Source organism: Penicillium cosmopolitanum (assembly GCF_028827165.1).
Source record: "Penicillium cosmopolitanum strain IBT 29677 chromosome Unknown utg000009l:1.0-9042332.0:1.0-9050551.0, whole genome shotgun sequence".
In the NCBI taxonomy this organism is placed as follows: Eukaryota; Fungi; Ascomycota; class Eurotiomycetes; order Eurotiales; family Aspergillaceae; genus Penicillium; species Penicillium cosmopolitanum.
In genome coordinates, this window is record NW_026622679.1 from 5,061,062 (window position 1) to 5,078,420 (window position 17,359).

Genomic DNA, 17,359 nt, shown 5'->3' on the forward strand with positions numbered 1-17,359 from the left:
AAGGAAATTATCGATGTTACTCCCTGAGAGTAGTCTTTTAGCAGTTTGAAATTACTTGACGGGGCATTCTGATTAGTTATATTGATTTATAATATGGCTTAGTAATAAATTCAATAGTACGATATAGGTAGAAGAGAATAAAGAAGGCTACAATATACCGCTTTATCAAGGTTTTAGCGATATTTGTATAGTAGATCCAATTTTTAGCCGAAAATTTATCACACTAAGGGGGATATCGCACTAAACCTACATCGTACTAAGCAGGTTTTACAGTATATTAGTATCAACCTCTGCATATACACAAATCATACCTTGGCGTTACAACTGGACGGGTCGCAACTCCCTCCTCCAACCCCAACCCCAACCCCGATGTCTCCAATACTGCCACCCCCAGTATCAAGGGTGATCCCACCACCATTCCCGTTACCGATATTGTTACCTCCGTGAGAGATCTTGTGCCCACCCTTCGGTCCATCTCACTTTTCTAGAGCATCTTCTCCAGAGAGGGCGATGACAAAAGCACAGCACGAAAGGGTAAGAAGAGCGAAACGCATCTTTCTAAGGGCGTTTTCTTCAAATGATAGAGAGTCTTGTAGGAAAGAACATCAATTTACACCGGTCGTACTAGTCGTCGTTATGAAAAACAATACGCGCTGCCGTCTTAGCGGAGATGCCTATACAGTGTGTACACGTCCATTCCTTAACTGTCTAATAACTTGAAGTGTTATTATTATTATTATTACAGGGCTACTATTAAAATGCTTGCCCATTTTCCCAGAATGACAATAACTCTATTTTCAGGAAAATCGGGGTCGATGGTATGCGCACAAATTCCGGCAAAATGTCCCGGCCACTAGAAGCGGATTACATGGAATCTGATTGGCCTTCCGTGCGTGCTCCTGGCCTAGCGCCGTGTCCCCAAGAATGGAAGCCACCGCAAGGTGTAAGCCCTGAAATTATGGCCAAAAAGCAAAGAAAAAAAAAGGTTTAGTTGGAATGAAAGCAAAAATCGCATAACAAAACAACGTCGGTAGTACCTAGGTATGTATCTTATTGCTGGGTACCTGGGGAAAGTTGTATATTTTCGGAGAACAGCCCCGGATCGACCGATCATATCCCAACTCGAAGTATAAATTATATATTTAGCAAATTGAAAGCCTTGGAACTTCAAGTTGAATCAGACATGCAACAGATTTGCTGTATTCCCGGACGACCTATCAAATATATTTATCTAGAGTAGCTTCCAAGGTTGAAACAATGTAGTAGACTAAATTGCACGCCGAGAACAGCTATATCAAGCCCCAGTTGAAACGTTCATTTTACCAAACTTTTAGAGTTGTACGCCCTCGGAAGTAACAGAGCAACAATCATTCCTTTGAATTACAAGAATAATTAATCCGGCCATCACAAATCTAACACACTTCTTCGAAACTCGATGAAATCCTCTCTGTCGCCCCCAGTCAGATCTAAATCCAGATTACTATATAGAGGATACAAATACTGGTGTAGCTCATCAGTCGACCAAGGTCCATACCCAGTCACATCAGGAAGATTGTTACCCGATTGATGGACCATTGCCCCACTCCAGAAATGTGCAAAATTATCCAATAATTCCGTGTCTAGGAGTAGCGGTTCACTGAAGCCACCCAAGGTGGAGTCGAAATGAGGATCATGAGCTAGAGGTGCCGGCGAGTACGAGTCGGAAGCATTAACCGCAGTAGAGGACATATTTCGCGTCGCGCTTGAAGTGTCTAAGGATAAGGGCAATGTGTCTGAAGATCCAGAACCTGCCTCCGACGGGAATTCCGCTTCAGAATCTTTGGCGTTTTGTGGGTTTCTTTGAAGAAAGGCGGATAACTGAACCCACGTCTGACTTGCGTCCTCGTATCCACGTTTGGCGAAGCCATTACCTCGATCAGCGAGGTACTGCATTGTCTCTATTGCATCTCGGAGACCCGGCGGTTGAATAGTATGCCTTCGACTTCCGTCGGATGTGGCTATGGAGTCGATGATTGCTGAGAGAATCATCACGAAGGCGGCGCTGAAGACTGCGTCAAAGTCGAAGAACCCGAATATTACTACGCTTTTTGTTAGTAAACATAGTCCAAATGCGACGCCTGTCTAGAAAGATAAACGAACTCAGCATGTCTTTCTTCCTTAGCGCCACGATCACATCCAATAGTCGCAGAGCTGCCTCTGAGCAACTGCGAGAGAGCCGACCTAGTGGGGAAGCATGAAGTTCAGCGCTTTCTATAGGTTCGCCGCTTAAAATCTGCTTTGCTACATGCAGCATTATTGGACGGGTCGTAAGAATGAGAGCCTATGCAAACGTGTTAGCCGGCGTATTTGTTTGAATATAGATTGCCGATGACATGTACTTGATACAACATAAGGTGAAGGTATGCTGAAGCCCTCATTGACGAGTCTGGACTCAAACCAGGGTAGTTAGCCGCTGCCACCGGTGGAATCTCTTGAGCAATGTTAAATATTGATTTGACAATTTCTCGGACATTTGGAACAAATGTATCTTCTACGAGGTGACGAGGGCCGTATATGACTTTCAAAATGGTTAGCCAGCTTATTATTCGTGAACGTCGGAGTTAACTTTACCAGAAATAATTCGACCCCAAGACTTTCGAAACCTTGCAGTTGGTTCTTAATGGACCAGCCGTCGGGTATCCAACACACTCTGTAGGCATATCCAACTCGACTGCGTCATCGTCTATGCTGAACGGGTTGCCGGTAGCAGCGGCTGAGCGGCTGAGAAACACGAACCTCTCAGTTTCTCATGAATAAAGTATAATTTGGGAAGAACGTACCGTTCTTGCATATAGATTGTCCACCAGAGTCGATTCACATGGACTTTTTGAGAATGTAAAAACTGCTTGGCCCCAGAACGGCGATGTAAACCTAGGGAGATTGCAAGCCGCAAAGCAGTGCTTATCTGGAGACGAATTAATTATCAGGAATTACAAACTGTTAGATCACATACGTGTAGGTAAGCCTCGTCTTTTCGATTGAGGTTCTGCAGATATACTGCTACCAGAGCAAGGATCTCCACGCCCAACACACCATGTGTATAAAGTTCACCCAAGGTGGGGAGATTCTTGTACGCATAGCTAAATAGTTCGCTTCCTGGTATCTCGTTATGATCGTCGAAATCACCAGAAAATAACTTCCCGATGGCGAGGACGAGTAGCATCTCAAGAAACCATGGTGTTTGCTGCTGCGCCGCGTCGTGTGGGTTGGCATAGAACAAATCAAGGCGATCTGAGAACTCGCGAATATCAAAGTGATGCTGCGTTTCTCCAATATAAAAAATGACAACCTCTAGAAGTCGTCGAGACTGACTCTCGGTGGGAATGTTTGGCACGTTAGATCCTGACGCAGTTAAATTCTTGGTTGTGTTTGAGTTCCTATTATGATGCCTGGATTGTGAATCATTTAACAAGGTCTGTATTCGGGAACCGAATATATGACTAGATGTTAAACAAGATTTGGGTTGAATGACTTGATTTATTCAATTAGCTTGGGAAATCAGGATGTCGGGATCCACCCCACCTGATTCTGGAGACAGTTGTGTAGCTTCTTGAATGTCAGCCAGGGGTAAGACATGTGACGGTGAATCACCATTCGTTATAGTGGTGGAATGATTGTTGACATTAGGTGGTGATTGAATATTGGCTGCATCTCCGAGCGTCCGTTAGCTTGGTGACAAGATTAGGGCTTCCATAGACAAACCGGAATCTGTTAATAGGGCATTATCTTCATACTGTGATAGTCTCTCACGAAGCTTCCGGATTTGTCTTTGATATATAAGGGTTAGAACTGATAAGTTTGCGGAGGGAGAAGCGGAATTGTACAGAATAGAATAGACTCGTCGCTGGCCTAGTTCAGGGATTTCACAATCAAGGCCACGCTTGCTGCAATAGGTGCATGGTGTATTTCCTGAGCAGCGAACCTTCTTTCGACGACATGTATAGCATCTGGATAGATGTTAGTCTGATTCCATTTGCGTATTAGCTAATGTACTAACGCCACTTTGGCCAGCTCTTTGCCCCGAGAAGCTCGAGCAGCCTTTGGGGTTGTATAAAGCGAAGCCGAGGATGTGGAGGCCATGATTCTCGACTCCGGTGAGGAACTCCGACTCAAAGGAGCGGGGTCTCTGGGGAAGATAAAGGTGTCGGACTAGGCGTCCGCAACTTTTGGAGGGCAACTCCGACGCTAACTTAACCGGGCTAGATTCGCCTCCAATCAAACGAGGCTATTCTCTTTCATTTTCAACACAATTTTCTAGCCTTTCCAAATTCAATATATTCCAAAATGGAGACTGTTGAAGTCAAAATTCATTAAACATGGCATATTATTTTACTATCAATAGAATCATAACGATTTACTAGTATTTAGCAGGAAGAGGTCCTATATTATTCTTTGATACTAGTCAAGCTCGAGGATAAGATAGTCTCCAGGGCTGGAGTACTGACCTTCGAAGATAGTGCTCGGAGCTGACCCCCGGGGACGTCCGTAGATTAACGCCACGCAAGAGTGGGGATAGAGTTTACCCCAGGATTTCTCAGTTATTATCAGTAGCGTCATCGAATCAAAACATGAGAAGATATCCATATCGCTCAGCCATCTCTTTGATAGTCAAGTTCGTTATCTTGCTGTTTATCCCAGATATCGCTGTACTTAAAGTGCCTGAGCCATCAGGGGTTTCTCATTTAAACCCCAGTGAGAGTTGATCAGTCAAAATATCCACCCAGAATGGGGTTTGCCTTCAATGCCGGCGACAAAATAACGCCTCGCGAGGTATTCAACAGCAAGCTGTTCTTGGTCATTCTGGTGGCCAGCTGTGGCTCGATCATTTTTGGCTATGACTTAGCATTCATCGGGGGGGGGTCTTCTCTCTCCCTTCTTTTATTAATAGATTCGATCTTGACGGCCAGGACTCCTCGGCTATCCAGGCTCACATGGTGAATAGCTGTAGGTTAACTACCCAATCTGTGTCTACAGTCACTAATAATATCTTCAGTTCAAGGAGGCGCATTCTTTGGCGTCATGGTGGCTTACGTCGTGAATGAAAGGTTCGGTCGGAGATTTGCCCTCCTCTGGGGATCTATAATTTTCAACATCGGAGTTATACTATGCATGGCCTCTCTGGGAAATATTCCCTTGTTCTATGTCGGGCGCATCATCAGCGGCTTGGGTGTTGGAGCTACCACATTTGCAGTGCCTCAGTATCTTTCCGAGTGCGCCCCTGCTTGTGCCCGAGGAGGCATAGTTGGTTGTGTACGGCACCCCCTTCAGGCAAAATATTGTGCTGTTGCTAATAAACAGAGATGACAGTTCGAAATTGGCACTCAAGTTGGCACAATCACTGGGTTCTGGATAAACTACGGGGTCCAGCAAACAGTTAGTATTACTTCTTCCCCTACTAAGATTGTCGTCGCAAACTAATTTACCACACCTTGCACGTAGATTGACCCAATTGGAGACAAGCAATGGTTTATTCCCATCGCATTCCAGTTCATTCCATCTGGTCTCATGGCTGTTGGATTGTTTATGCTCTCCGAAAGTCCCCGTTGGCTTTTCTCCAAACACCGAAACGCCGAGGCCGTGAAAGCACTAACTTGGCTGCGTCAATTGCCCGCGGAGCACCCATACGTGGCCAACGAACTGGAAGATTATAGGAAACAATTGGAGCATGAGGCAGATCTGGCTCCAGATGAAAGTTTCCGGGCTATTGTGAAAGAAACCTTTAGCCCCAGGATACTCCCTCGGGTTATCCATGGGTGCTTATTGATGATTTTCCAGAACAGCACGGGCATCAACGCTATGAATAACTTCTCAGTCTCCTTCTTTGCTACTCTTGGCTTCCACGGAACGGTAGTTAAATTCGTGTTTTGCCGCATTTTGCTCATATACTGATTTGAGGTTCTTAGTCTGTCAAACTGCTGTCTACTGGGATCTACGGAATCGTGAAAGGTGTCGCAGCTACCATCACATTCCTGTTCCTTGTCGACCGCTTCGGACGCCGCGCTCTTCTTTTTGCGGGCTCGGTCATGTGTGCATTTTCTATGTATTATGTTGCAGCCTTCTCGGCCATCACCGATTCTTTCCACTCGTCACAAGAACCTGGTTCTGCCAGCTACTCCGCCGTTGCTTTTATCTACATATTTGGAGCCGGCTATGTATGTATCAAATCTGTTCAAGTTTGCTACTAGACCATTCGTAAGCTAACTTGCCTTAGTCTGTTGGTTGGAATATTCCCTGGATTGTAGCCTCGGAGATCTTTCCCACTCGAATTCGCTCTTTCTGTCTCGTCCTCACAACTTGCTCGCACTGGCTGGGCGAATTTTACACTTCATATGCCGTGACATATATGTTTGCGAGCATAACGTATGGGACATTTCTCTTCTTTGGATCCATGACAGTGTTAGGAGGCGTTTATGTGTACCTTTTTCTACCAGAAACCAAAGGTATTCCGTTGGAGAAAATGGATGATCTATTTGGCGAGAAGGGGTTTGCGATACAGAAAATGAGACGGTTTAAGGAGTCCCAGAGACAATTGGCGGTTATTGAAGGACGGGAGGAGGCATTGAAAGAGGTGGATTTATCAGTCAAGGAGAATTCAATGTACTAGGAATATGTTCATCGAGTCTAGCCACCGCAAGAAATGTTCTTGATGTGATTATGCTTCACAGTTTGACTTGCTAATTTTGACTCATTTCATGTATCTATGTTTCTCAACAATCTTACAGGGGCCTGTTCCTACCTCGTAAAACAAGCTGATGGCGTAGGCAACTTAACCAAGCGATATTTGGGATTTTGATCAAGTCGGCCGTTACTAGTAGGAATTTTGCCGACATAAACAGATGATTCTGGTTTATGGGAGACGGATCCAAAGTAGACAGTCGCGATAATGTTTACGAGCCCTTCGAGATCTCTTTTTGATAGAGGAGTAGGAAGTATTGCTATGAAAAACGCGTCCAAAATAATTTGGGAGATGCAGCTGAGAAAATGGAGAATGGGTAAGCACAACCACCGGAAAGCGTCAGAAATCATCATCTCTTAGCCCCGAACTATCACTTGAGCCGACTAGTTTGAAACGGCATCAGCTCCCAGCCCTATTAAATTTGATGAACCATGGTTGTTCTACGAGCAGTTTCAAAAATTCTAGCGAGAGCTTTTCTTTGGTCAATTTTTCAAGTTTTGTTGTGACTTTCAGTTTCTAATCCCCTCACTACTCCGGTGTTCACCCGAGGGTTGAGGTTCTAGCGAAGGCCTTTCTTTGTCCAATTTCTAGCTTTTGTTTGGTCCGTGGCTTTTTTAGTTTCCGAACCCCTCACCACTTCGGTCCTCGTCCGAGAGTTGATAAGGTTCGGACACCAACTCCGAAGCCCCGTAACAGCCAAGGGCCATTTCCTTCCAATTTATGACCAGTTCTGGAGATCGTATATATTAAGGCCGTGTCTGGGATTGTGCTACTAGAAGAAATACAACAACAATATATTCAAGTGAAGATGAACCTGAAATGCGAACTGGCCAAAAATGGCATCAGAGTGGCTATTGGTGAGCACCTCGGCAAAGAGCCGACTTCAAAGACCTACTAACAATGAATATTTCAGATCGCGGAGGTACATTCACCGATGTGATCGCATTTTATCCGGATGGAAGTGAGAAGATTTTCAAATTGCTATCCTCCGATCCCAAGAACTATAGCGATGCCGCCAACGAGGCAATTCGGCGCATTCTGGAAGAATTTGAGGGAAGGCCACTAGCAAAGAAGGCCCCTTTAGATCTGAAAAATATTGGTGGGCCCATTAAATCATTCCGGTTGATTTCGAATACTTACTCAGTTAGATTCACTCCGCATGGGCACCACTGTGGCAACGAATGCTTTGCTGGAGAGACAGGGAGCCCGAACGGCATTATTCATCACCAAGGGATTCAAAGTCAGTTACGCCAAATTCAGATCACCAAAAAATCGATGAATTGACAACAAATAGGACCTGTTAAAAATTGGAAACCAGTCCCGCCCGAACATGTTCGCCTTGAACGTGCAAAGACCAGGCCTTCTGTACACCAAAGTTGTGGAGGTTGATGAACGCGTCACATTGGCTGAGTCGACCTCATATCAACGAGGTTCCAATGATGGCATTGTAAATACAAATGCATCCTCGCACGATAATTCCGAGACCAGCATTGTCACTGGTATCTCTGGAGAGAAAGTGCGGGTTCTTCAGAAACTTGACCTTCCAGCTGTTGTGAAGTCGTTGCAGAAAACCTATGATGAGGGTTTTCGCAGCGTTGCCATCTGTCTCCTTCATTCATACACATTTCCAGACCACGAGGCCGCAATATCCTCCGCGGCCGAGAATATTGGCTTTACGCAAATATCAGTGTCAAGTCGCATCTCACCTGCAGTTCGGATACTCCCTCGTGCCAGTTCGGCTGTGACTGACGCATATCTTACTCCTCAGATCAGAGATTACCTCGAAGATTTTGCATCTGGCGTCACAGAAGAAAGTCTTAACTCTGTGAACTGGCGTATCATGCAATCTGACGGGGGCTTGGTCCACCCATCCAAATTATCTGGTCTCCATGCATTGTTATCTGGCCCGGCAGGAGGTGTGGTTGGGTATTCCAAGACCTGCTTCGTGTCAGATGATCCCACTCCAGTCATTGGATTTGACATGGGTGGGACATCTACCGATGTATCTCGATATGCGGGCTCACTTGAACACGTTTTTGAGACGGTCACAGCAGGTGTCCCAATTCAGGTTCCACAGCTGGACATTAACACCGTTGCAGCCGGTGGAGGAAGCATCCTTTCCTGGCGCAAGGGCATTCTCACCGTTGGTCCTGACAGCGCAGGTTCGCATCCTGGTCCAGCCTGTTACCGAAAAGGTGGACCATTGACCGTCACTGATGCCAACCTCATCCTGGGTCGAATTATTCCAAAATTCTTCCCTTCTATTTTTGGAGAAAACCAGGATCAGCCTCTGGATTACAATGCTAGCTACGAAAAGATGAAGATACTCCGCGACGAGATCAATCATGACCAGGGAACTCAAATGTCAGTTGAGGACGTTGCCCAGGGATTCGTGACCATTGCGAATGAATCCATGTGTCGACCAATAAGAGCTATCACCGAGGCTCGAGGGTATCGAACTTCTGAGCACAATCTTGCATGCTTTGGAGGAGCTGGTGGTCAGCATGCCTGTGAAATTGCAAAGAAGCTGGGAATTACCCGCGTTCTAATTCACAAGTACTCGGCAATTTTGTCGGCGTATGGAATGGCGCTGGCCGATACTGTCCAAGAAGCTCGCATGCCCTTTGCGCAAACACTTTGCAATGAAAGTATTGATATTGTGAATCCCCTATTTGAAGAATTGCGTCAGAGTACGGTTAAATCTATCCAAGAGATGGATCCGTCTTGCACCGAAACCATCTCGTCATATTTCTTGAATCTTCGATATCAGGGTAGCGACACCTCCCTCATGATTGAAAAGCCAGAGGAATCTTGGGATTTCAAGAGTGCTTTTGTCGCCCACCACCAGCGAGAGTTCGGTTTCACACCAACCAAAAGAAGCATCTTGATCGATGACCTACGTGTTCGCACCACGGCCAAGTCAGGCCATGATGTGACTGGTGGTCTAGCGGAGCTACATACTCTTCAATTTAGGACCGGCGTGAAGCCCGTTGGAAGCACCCGAGTCAGCTTCCCAGATGTGGGCATGGTCGACGTACCGCTTTATTCCCTCCCAGAGATGCAACCCGGAGATACCTTCAACGGACCGGCTGTTGTAATTGATAAGACTCAAACAATTGTGATCTCTCCTGATTCGGACGTCAAATTGCTCTCCTCTATGCTAGTCATTGATTTACAATCATCAGCCACTCAAGTCAGTCATGTCACAGTGGACCCCATTCGCCTATCTGTTTTTGCAAATCGCTTCATGGGAATTGCCGAGCAAATGGGACGAGCCCTGCAAAAGACAAGTGTTAGCACGAATATAAAGGAACGACTCGACTTTAGCTGTGCCATTTTCTCAGCGGATGGAGGTCTGGTTGCAAATGCCCCCCATGTACCTGCAATGCTTGGAAGCATGGCATTTGCAGTGAGATGGCAAATACAACACTGGAAAGATGACATCAAGCAAGGTGATGTGTTCCTGACAAACTCTCCCAATGCCGGTGGCACTCATTTGCCAGATCTCACCGTTATCACACCCATCTTTGACGGAAGAGGAGAGAAAATCTTGTTCTGGACAGCTTCAAGGGGTCACCATGCAGATATAGGTGGTATTGTTCCTGGGTCTATGCCTGCTACGTCCCGCGAGCTGTGGGAGGAAGGTGCTGTGATTGATGCGATAAAGATGGTGGAAGATGGTGTCTTCCAGGAGGATGCCGTCGTGGAGGCATTGCTACACGCACCTAAACGTTATCCTAACTGCGAAGGCGCGCGCTGCATCGAGGATAATTTAACTGATATCAAGGCTCAAGCGGCAGCTAACCATCATGGTATTAACTTGATTAAGACACTCATTGAAGAGTACACTTTGCAAACGGTCATGGTATGTCTCCCAGTCAACCACAATTTCATTCGCGCTAATCTTATGGAACAGCTGTATATGAGTGCCGTGCAAAAGGCATCCGAGAACGCAGTTCGGGAAACTCTCAAATCCATTTGTGTGACCAAGGGCCGTCACGTATTTGAGGCAGAAGACTTTATGGACGATGGATCGGTCATAAAACTGAAGATTGATATCGACGCCAAAACAGGAGGTGCGGTATTTGACTTCGATGGCACAAGTCCTCAAGCATATGGTAAGTAGGAGCTTTCCCAGTTTCTTGTGGGCAATGAATAACTAACACCAGGTACAGGAAACTGGAATGCACCCCCGGCAGTCACAAATTCAGCCACGATTTACTCATTACGCTGTCTTGTTGCATCAGAAATCCCACTGAATCAAGGCTGCATACTTCCAATTGATTTGCAGATCCCCGAGAAATCGCTCCTCTCACCATCACCAGAGGCAGCATGTGCAGCCGGCAACGGCCTAACATGCCAACGAATCGTCGACGTGATATTCAAAGCTCTCGAAGTCTGCGCCGCAAGTAACGGCTGCATGGCAAACTTCACATTCGGACTTTCAGCACATAATGGTTTCGGATATTATGAGACTATTGCTGGAGGTAGTGGAGCAGGGCCCTCATGGCAAGGCGAAGATGGAGTCCACTGCCACATGACGAACACGCGGATTACTGATGCCGAGATTCTGGAGCGCCGATATCCTGTCCTGCTTCGTGAATATAGCCTCCGCCCAGGCACTGGCGGAAAGGGAGCCTATCGGGGCGGTGATGGTGTTGCGCGCGAGCTGGAATTTCAGATTGATATGCATGTAGGGATCCTTTCGGAGCGCAGAGTCTTCCGTCCATATGGGATGGCTGGTGGTGAAGACGGGGCTCGTGGATTGAACTTGTGGATCCAAAATAGTGGATTGGTGGTGAACATTGGAGGCAAGAACCAGTGTAATGTCAAAGCCGGCGATCGCATGCGCATCATGACACCAGGAGGAGGTGGCTATGGAGTCAGGAAGGCCAATATCACTCCTGAGATGATGAAAAACGGAGGGTCTGAGTTCATACCTCGCGCTAATGGCTCATATCACAACATGCAAGCCATGGCGGAATCGAATTGAAGCGCCAGTCTTACTTTCACCATTAGGGGTTGAAAGGAAATTTTTGATTTTGTTGTTGATGCATGAGCTTTAAGCAGCGCCCCAGCTCTAAGTCTGACCTCACTAGTTATTTTCTAGACCAAGATGGCGTTTTTTTCTCAATCGATTGCATTTCTTGAAACCCGCTTCTACCTTTCCCAACGGAGTTTTGGTAATGTTTGATTGAAGCCCTGGAGTAGACTAGAGCTCACCTCAAATGCCCAGGTGGTTTCGGATATGGTGCTTACACGCAGCCGCCAATCTAAATTCTCTCAGATGGCTGGGCGGCCCCAGCAGATCAGAAAGTCCTGAACGAATGGGTAGGTAGGGACTAGTAAAAAAGGTTCCATCCCATTCCATCCTTTCAAAGAACCTTGGAAGGGCAACAAGCAGCAGAACATAGCCTATTCTTCACGATCAAAGGAAACTTGAAAAAGATGGGGCTTTGATAGATAGATAGATAGTAGGTAGTATGTGTCTTGTGATCTCATCTCATCTCATCTCTTCCTTCCCCGATCCTAACCCGGACACTTCTTAGGAACTTTTTTTCCCCCTCCCAGATTTTGAATTCCTCCATTTCCAACCAAGAGTTTCCCCTTTAGTCTCCCCAGTCCTAGGTCCCCTAGCTCTCTTCCTTCCCCTACATCAATCACATCGAGTTGGCGATCCAGCGTCCAAACAAGAGAGGGGCAGAGACGAGGGGGGGGAGGCAAGTGGGGAGGGGAGGGGAGGCGAACTTGGTTATCCACGTCACATAGCTAAAAACCCGCTGAATCTCATGATAGAAAAAAAAAGAGCAGAGAAGAAATGGCCACAAATAAAGCGAAGAGAAAAGGAAAATAAAGGAAAAGAAAAAAAAAGAGAAAATGTTGAAAACGAGCAAGATGAATTTATACATGTAGATGGAAGCAGGTGAAGAAGAATGAAAAAGAAAAGAAGAAAAAATTCAATTAAAATCATACTCGAAGATCAGCGCTAAAGTGAGTCGATTGGTTAGTGAGGGTATTTTTTCCAAGCTAAGTTAAATTTCTGGGGTAGGGGGTAAATAACTCACCCGACCACGTCGGCCTCCACCAGACTGCCCCTGCACTGGCTGTGCCTGGGCGTAATACTGGGGAGGATATTGGTACATCTGGGCTGGGTTGACAACCGGGCTGAACTGCTGCGGGGCATAATTTGACTGGCCGAGAATAGGACCGCCGGGGTTCATCTGGCCCGGAGCCGCAGATAATTGGGCCTGTTGAGTCTGCAGCGAACGCAGGTTCTCGACAGAAGGTGATCCACCTGGGTATCCGTAATTGGCACCGGGCATGCCTTGGTACATTCCACCGGGAGATACACCCCAGCTTGCGCAGCAATGTAGCTTTGGTACTGAAGCTGTTGTTGCTGCTGGGAGAGAGAGAGGTTGGGGTCTTGCGGGAAACCGCCGTTAACACCACCGAGGCCGTTGAGAGAGTTTCCAAACCCATTCATGCCGTTGCTAGCATACGGATCAAGTGGCGGGCCGTTGTTCTGATCAGAGGACATTGGGCGAGAGCCATCTTGGCCAAGCATGCCAGTAGGGAATTGTCCACTGTATTGTCGCTCCAAAGTCGGCTGGGAGGGGAAGTTTTGGCTGCCGTGTCGAGAAGACTGACGGTGCTGCGACTTCTCGGGGGTGGAGGAGTGGCTGGCGCCGTGGTCACGGCTATGGTGCTCACGTCCGCTGCCACGAGAGGAGAGACCCACCTCGTCCATCAAGCGCTTGTACCCCTGGCTTGGGGAAGCCTTCAATTTGGTCAAAACCTTAGAGACATTCTTGACCACTTCCGCGCGCATGGACTCGTCAAAGAATGGAGTCGTCAAAACCTTGAAGATCAGAGTAGCGCCAGAGGTCTGGTCGCTCAAGATCTGTTCCAAGACTTCGTCACCAGGGCTGAAGAAAAGGGCCTTGAGGACAATATCCCGGGCCTCAGCCTCGTTCCGCTGGTTGATAACTTTGAGAACAGTGAGGTAAGCAACCTTGTGAGTGCACAGGTGCACCAGGTGAGGAACAAGTATGGGTGCAAGAACAGTACGACGACGAGGGAAGGTACAGGTATCAAGGAACCAGGTGAGGAGCAGAGCGCCGTTGGCGTTGGTAGCCAACTGGACGCTGTGGAGAGCAATAGCAGCGGCAAGTGTTCGTTGTTGATCCTTTGAGGCATGGTGACTTTCCAGGCAGGCCCGCATCGCGCGGGCACCAAAGCGACCCTGGGAAACCTCCCACATGCGGCTCAGCATGGCCTCAAAAATAAAATCGTTGAACGGGGTGCCAAATCGCAGGCAGCATTGCAGCACGTAGTTCCCGTACTGATCCAAGAAAAGCGGGAGACAATAAGGACGGAGAGCATCCACAATCATGTTCATCTGAGCCGGACTCTTTGCAACATCGATGATCTTCTGCGCAGCCCAAGTTCCGTTCTTGTGGACACCAATTTCTGCAAGATGATGAGAGATCTGCGTCAACATCTGCTCCTTGGTAGTCTCGGAGCAGAATTCGAAAAGCTTCTGAACGACGGTGTTACCAAGGTAATCAGAGGCCAACTCGGCAATCTCTGGCAGCATCGCGCCGGCAGTTTCTTCGATCTCTTGGATCGAGCAAGCGCCATTGTCAATGCGCTTGCGAATATCGCGTAGGCGAGGTGCATCAAACATGCGAGTCTGGCTGGGCTCTGGAATTGGTGGGATCTCATCCTCGAAAGCCTGGAACGCAATAGCCTTCTGGATGCTGTTGGTAATGTTCAGGGTGTCATCATCACTAGCTCCAAATTCCTTGACCATCTCCAACATCTCGGGCAAAAGCTCAGAAAGGTCAGCAATGTGGGGCACGGTGCCGATGTTGTTCGCCTGGTCGATGTTATCGGAACCAAGCTTGGATTTAAAGGTTGGGTCGGGAGTGGGAGATGACTGGATGCCGTTGGCACCAGGGGTTCCAGTAGCAGAAGCACCGGGGACCTTGGCGTAACCAATTCGAACAGGGCCGGCACCTGGGAAGATTTCCTTGCCATTGAGAAGCGACTTGGCCTGAACAGCGCTTTCTATACGCTCAAAGTTGACAAAACCGCAGTTCTTGTGAGTGAGCACACGGGTGGACTCGATCTTCCCGTACATGCCAAAAATTGCCTCGAGAGAGGTCACCGTCGTTGAAACAGGGATACTTCCAATCCACAGGGCACGAGTCGGGCCGTCCTGGTTGTTCTCATCGGCCATCTCGCCTGGGCGGACACCGACGCCGGGGCCACCAGCCCCAAGGCGCATCATTTGAACCGCATCAGATAGTTCATCGTATTCGCCATTCTCTGAGATAGGGAGATCGGCAGCACTGAAGGGGTTGTCACCAAGGCGGGAGGGAGTCGCAAGGTAGTTTCGGATAGATGCTCGTTGAGGGGGAGCCTCCAAAATACCGGCAGTACGAGCACGAGGTCTACTAATACTCGCGTGGCTAGTAAAGGCCTGCACGGCCAAGTTGTGTTGGTGGATTTGCGCCTGAGTGGCAGCAAGTTGGGCAGCCGTCGCAGCGGCAGAGGGGGTAAGTGTGCCCGAAGGAAGTTGAGAGTAACGGCTCTCATACTCCAGGTCCTCGTCATCAGCGTACTTTTCCTTCGCGTTCACTGAGTATGATCGGAATCGATTATTATTCTTCATCATCGCCAGCTCAGCCAGGAGCGGCGGCAGAGCAGATGCTTGCTGCTGCTGCTGTTGCTGTTGCATAAGAGCCTCCATCGATGGTCGCGCAAGAGTCGCCCTCGCCTGCTGGGGAGTCTCGGCGAGACCCAAGTAATCTAGGGTCTTCACATCCGAGTCAGTCAGCCCGTCTCTCGAGAAAGATGACTGGCTTGGCGAGGTCGGGCCCTCGGATGATCGAATGCTGGTCAAGGTGGTGGCTCGTTCACGACCAGTCGACCAGTTCGTGGAGAACAAGGACGGACCAAAAGGACCGCCTCCACCCAGAAGACTGCTCCGCTGGGGCATCGAGCCAGCTCGAAGACGTGAAATCATGGCCGGGTTGGGCGCGCCGGCAGAGGTCGGGACTTGAACGCCAGGATCAATACCAGATACACCTGGGGGTCTAAACGGGCTGGTGGAGGGGGGTCGGTCGGGAGGTCTGCGATATGAACGGCTGTTGAAGCTCCATCTCGTTGAGTGTGGTCATGGGAGGAAAGCGGGAAGGGACGGTGCCTGCTCGTGCTCGGCGTCCAGAGCCAGACATTTGCCCATTGGTAGTCGGGATCAAGTCGGGGAAGCTATCCTGGCTGGGCGATTCGGGGATGTTTTCGCGAAGTGGGGTTGAGTGGCCACTGGTCGGAGGACCCCAAATGCTAGGAGAGACACCTTCCTGAGCCTGAATCTCACGGGCACTGTTGAACGATCAATGGTCAGCCTGCGCCCACATTCCCCGTCACTCATTCTGGCAAGAAGGTACCTACCGCTTCGGGTATAGACGAGTTCCCAGTTCATGGGAAGGGGATCCAGCCCCAAGCCTCGCAGAACCGATCGAGCCGGACGGTCCGAAGGGTGATTTGGAGGCGCCAGACCCGGGCAGGTCGCTGGGCGAACTCCGCCCTGTCGAGGAACCCGACAAGGGTTGGGAGGTGGGGATGTAGTTATAACTCATCTGGCTGTCGGGGCGCGAGACCGGTAACATTGCGGGATTGAGTTGTCTGTGAGCCTCGCGGACTGATAGATTCTCGATCAGTCTTTTCGTTGTATCACCCCCTTCTCCTGAATGTCCGAGTGAGGTTTGAATCGATCAGTTGAGTGTAGGTGTCCTGTTTAGGCGCGGCAGTTCGTCGTGACCATATGGTTGGTTCGATCCGACAAGTGTGGCGTAGGATGAAACGAATAGGGTTCGGATGAGGATAGGGCAATCAGAGCAGGCCTGTGAGGATGAAAGGAGAGAAAGGTTAGAGTGTGATTGTTTCAGGCAAGGTGGCTGTTTGTGTATTCATGCAAGAGAAGGCCCGGACTAGCGTGGTTGCGGATACGGGGGTAGGAGGGGTCAACCAGGCGCTTCCACGCATCGAATCCAGGGAATTGTGGTGAGGAAAATCACAAGGCGCTTTCTTCTGAAGAGAAACTGACCTGTGAGATAAAGATGATCGTCTCAAGAGGTTATGCTGAGAGTAGGATGATGTCCGATGTCAAGTGCCGAACCGAACGGATTCGAGCCGTTAGGAAACCCCGGTTGTTTGCTGTTAACTCACTCACACACGCTGGCTTTTACTCGTCAAAAGGGTGGTGAGAAAAGGAGATGCATAAGAATGAAAAGAAATGCCAGCAACAAGGAGTGTTGAGGATTCAAAATCAACGGGACCGAAGGGATCGAGGTGGCTGGAAGAAAGGGAAGAGAGAGAGAGAGTTAGTTTGCGCGGCTCCGGGAAAAGGCGAAGAACCAAAGAAACCACACGCGGGGCTCCGAGAAGAAGGAAAACATTGAGAAGGAACTAACCAGGATTAAACTCGCACTGAAACTAATGCAGGTCGAAAAGGAAAGAAAAGAAAAGGAAAGAAGGAAAAAAAAGGTGAGGATGGAGTAAGTCAAGGGGAGGGTGGAAGGAGAAGAAGAGAGAGAAAGAGAGAGAGACTGGAGATGTTGGGGGAGCTGGCCGGAT

General features: G+C 48.4%; 5 protein-coding genes across 5 annotated transcripts; 2 read left to right on the forward strand and 3 right to left on the reverse strand.

Annotated features, from left to right (window-relative positions):
* Positions 1-1,404: 1,404 nt before the first annotated feature.
* N7509_009966 (uncharacterized protein) lies at positions 1,405-2,028 on the reverse strand (the record flags this gene model as incomplete). The annotated part of the gene is made up of 1 exon (XM_056634603.1): positions 1,405-2,028. One exon carries the CDS (start codon positions 2,026-2,028, stop codon positions 1,405-1,407), a length of 624 nt encoding a protein of 207 aa, XP_056485223.1.
* A 578-nt stretch (positions 2,029-2,606) lies between these two features.
* N7509_009967 (fungal specific transcription factor domain-containing protein) lies at positions 2,607-4,119 on the reverse strand (the record flags this gene model as incomplete). Its single annotated transcript, XM_056634604.1, has 4 exons — positions 2,607-2,760; positions 2,820-2,944; positions 2,993-3,416; positions 4,037-4,119. 4 exons carry the CDS (start codon positions 4,117-4,119, stop codon positions 2,607-2,609), a joined length of 786 nt encoding a protein of 261 aa, XP_056485224.1.
* A 645-nt stretch (positions 4,120-4,764) lies between these two features.
* N7509_009968 (uncharacterized protein) lies at positions 4,765-6,643 on the forward strand (the record flags this gene model as incomplete). Its single annotated transcript, XM_056634605.1, has 7 exons — positions 4,765-4,898; positions 4,928-4,983; positions 5,033-5,280; positions 5,347-5,412; positions 5,479-5,886; positions 5,943-6,191; positions 6,251-6,643. The coding sequence occupies 7 exons, from the start codon at positions 4,765-4,767 to the stop codon at positions 6,641-6,643; spliced, it is 1,554 nt and encodes a 517-aa protein (XP_056485225.1).
* An 880-nt stretch (positions 6,644-7,523) lies between these two features.
* Positions 7,524-11,708, forward strand: N7509_009969 (uncharacterized protein; the record flags this gene model as incomplete). Its single annotated transcript, XM_056634606.1, has 6 exons — positions 7,524-7,572; positions 7,629-7,814; positions 7,864-7,955; positions 8,010-10,580; positions 10,632-10,833; positions 10,891-11,708. The coding sequence occupies 6 exons, from the start codon at positions 7,524-7,526 to the stop codon at positions 11,706-11,708; spliced, it is 3,918 nt and encodes a 1,305-aa protein (XP_056485226.1).
* Positions 11,709-12,695: 987 nt separating this feature from the next.
* Positions 12,696-16,392, reverse strand: N7509_009970 (putative RNA binding protein Jsn1; the record flags this gene model as incomplete). Its single annotated transcript, XM_056634607.1, has 5 exons — positions 12,696-12,701; positions 12,781-13,010; positions 13,049-15,825; positions 15,866-16,105; positions 16,175-16,392. 5 exons carry the CDS (start codon positions 16,390-16,392, stop codon positions 12,696-12,698), a joined length of 3,471 nt encoding a protein of 1,156 aa, XP_056485227.1.
* Positions 16,393-17,359: the final 967 nt, after the last annotated feature.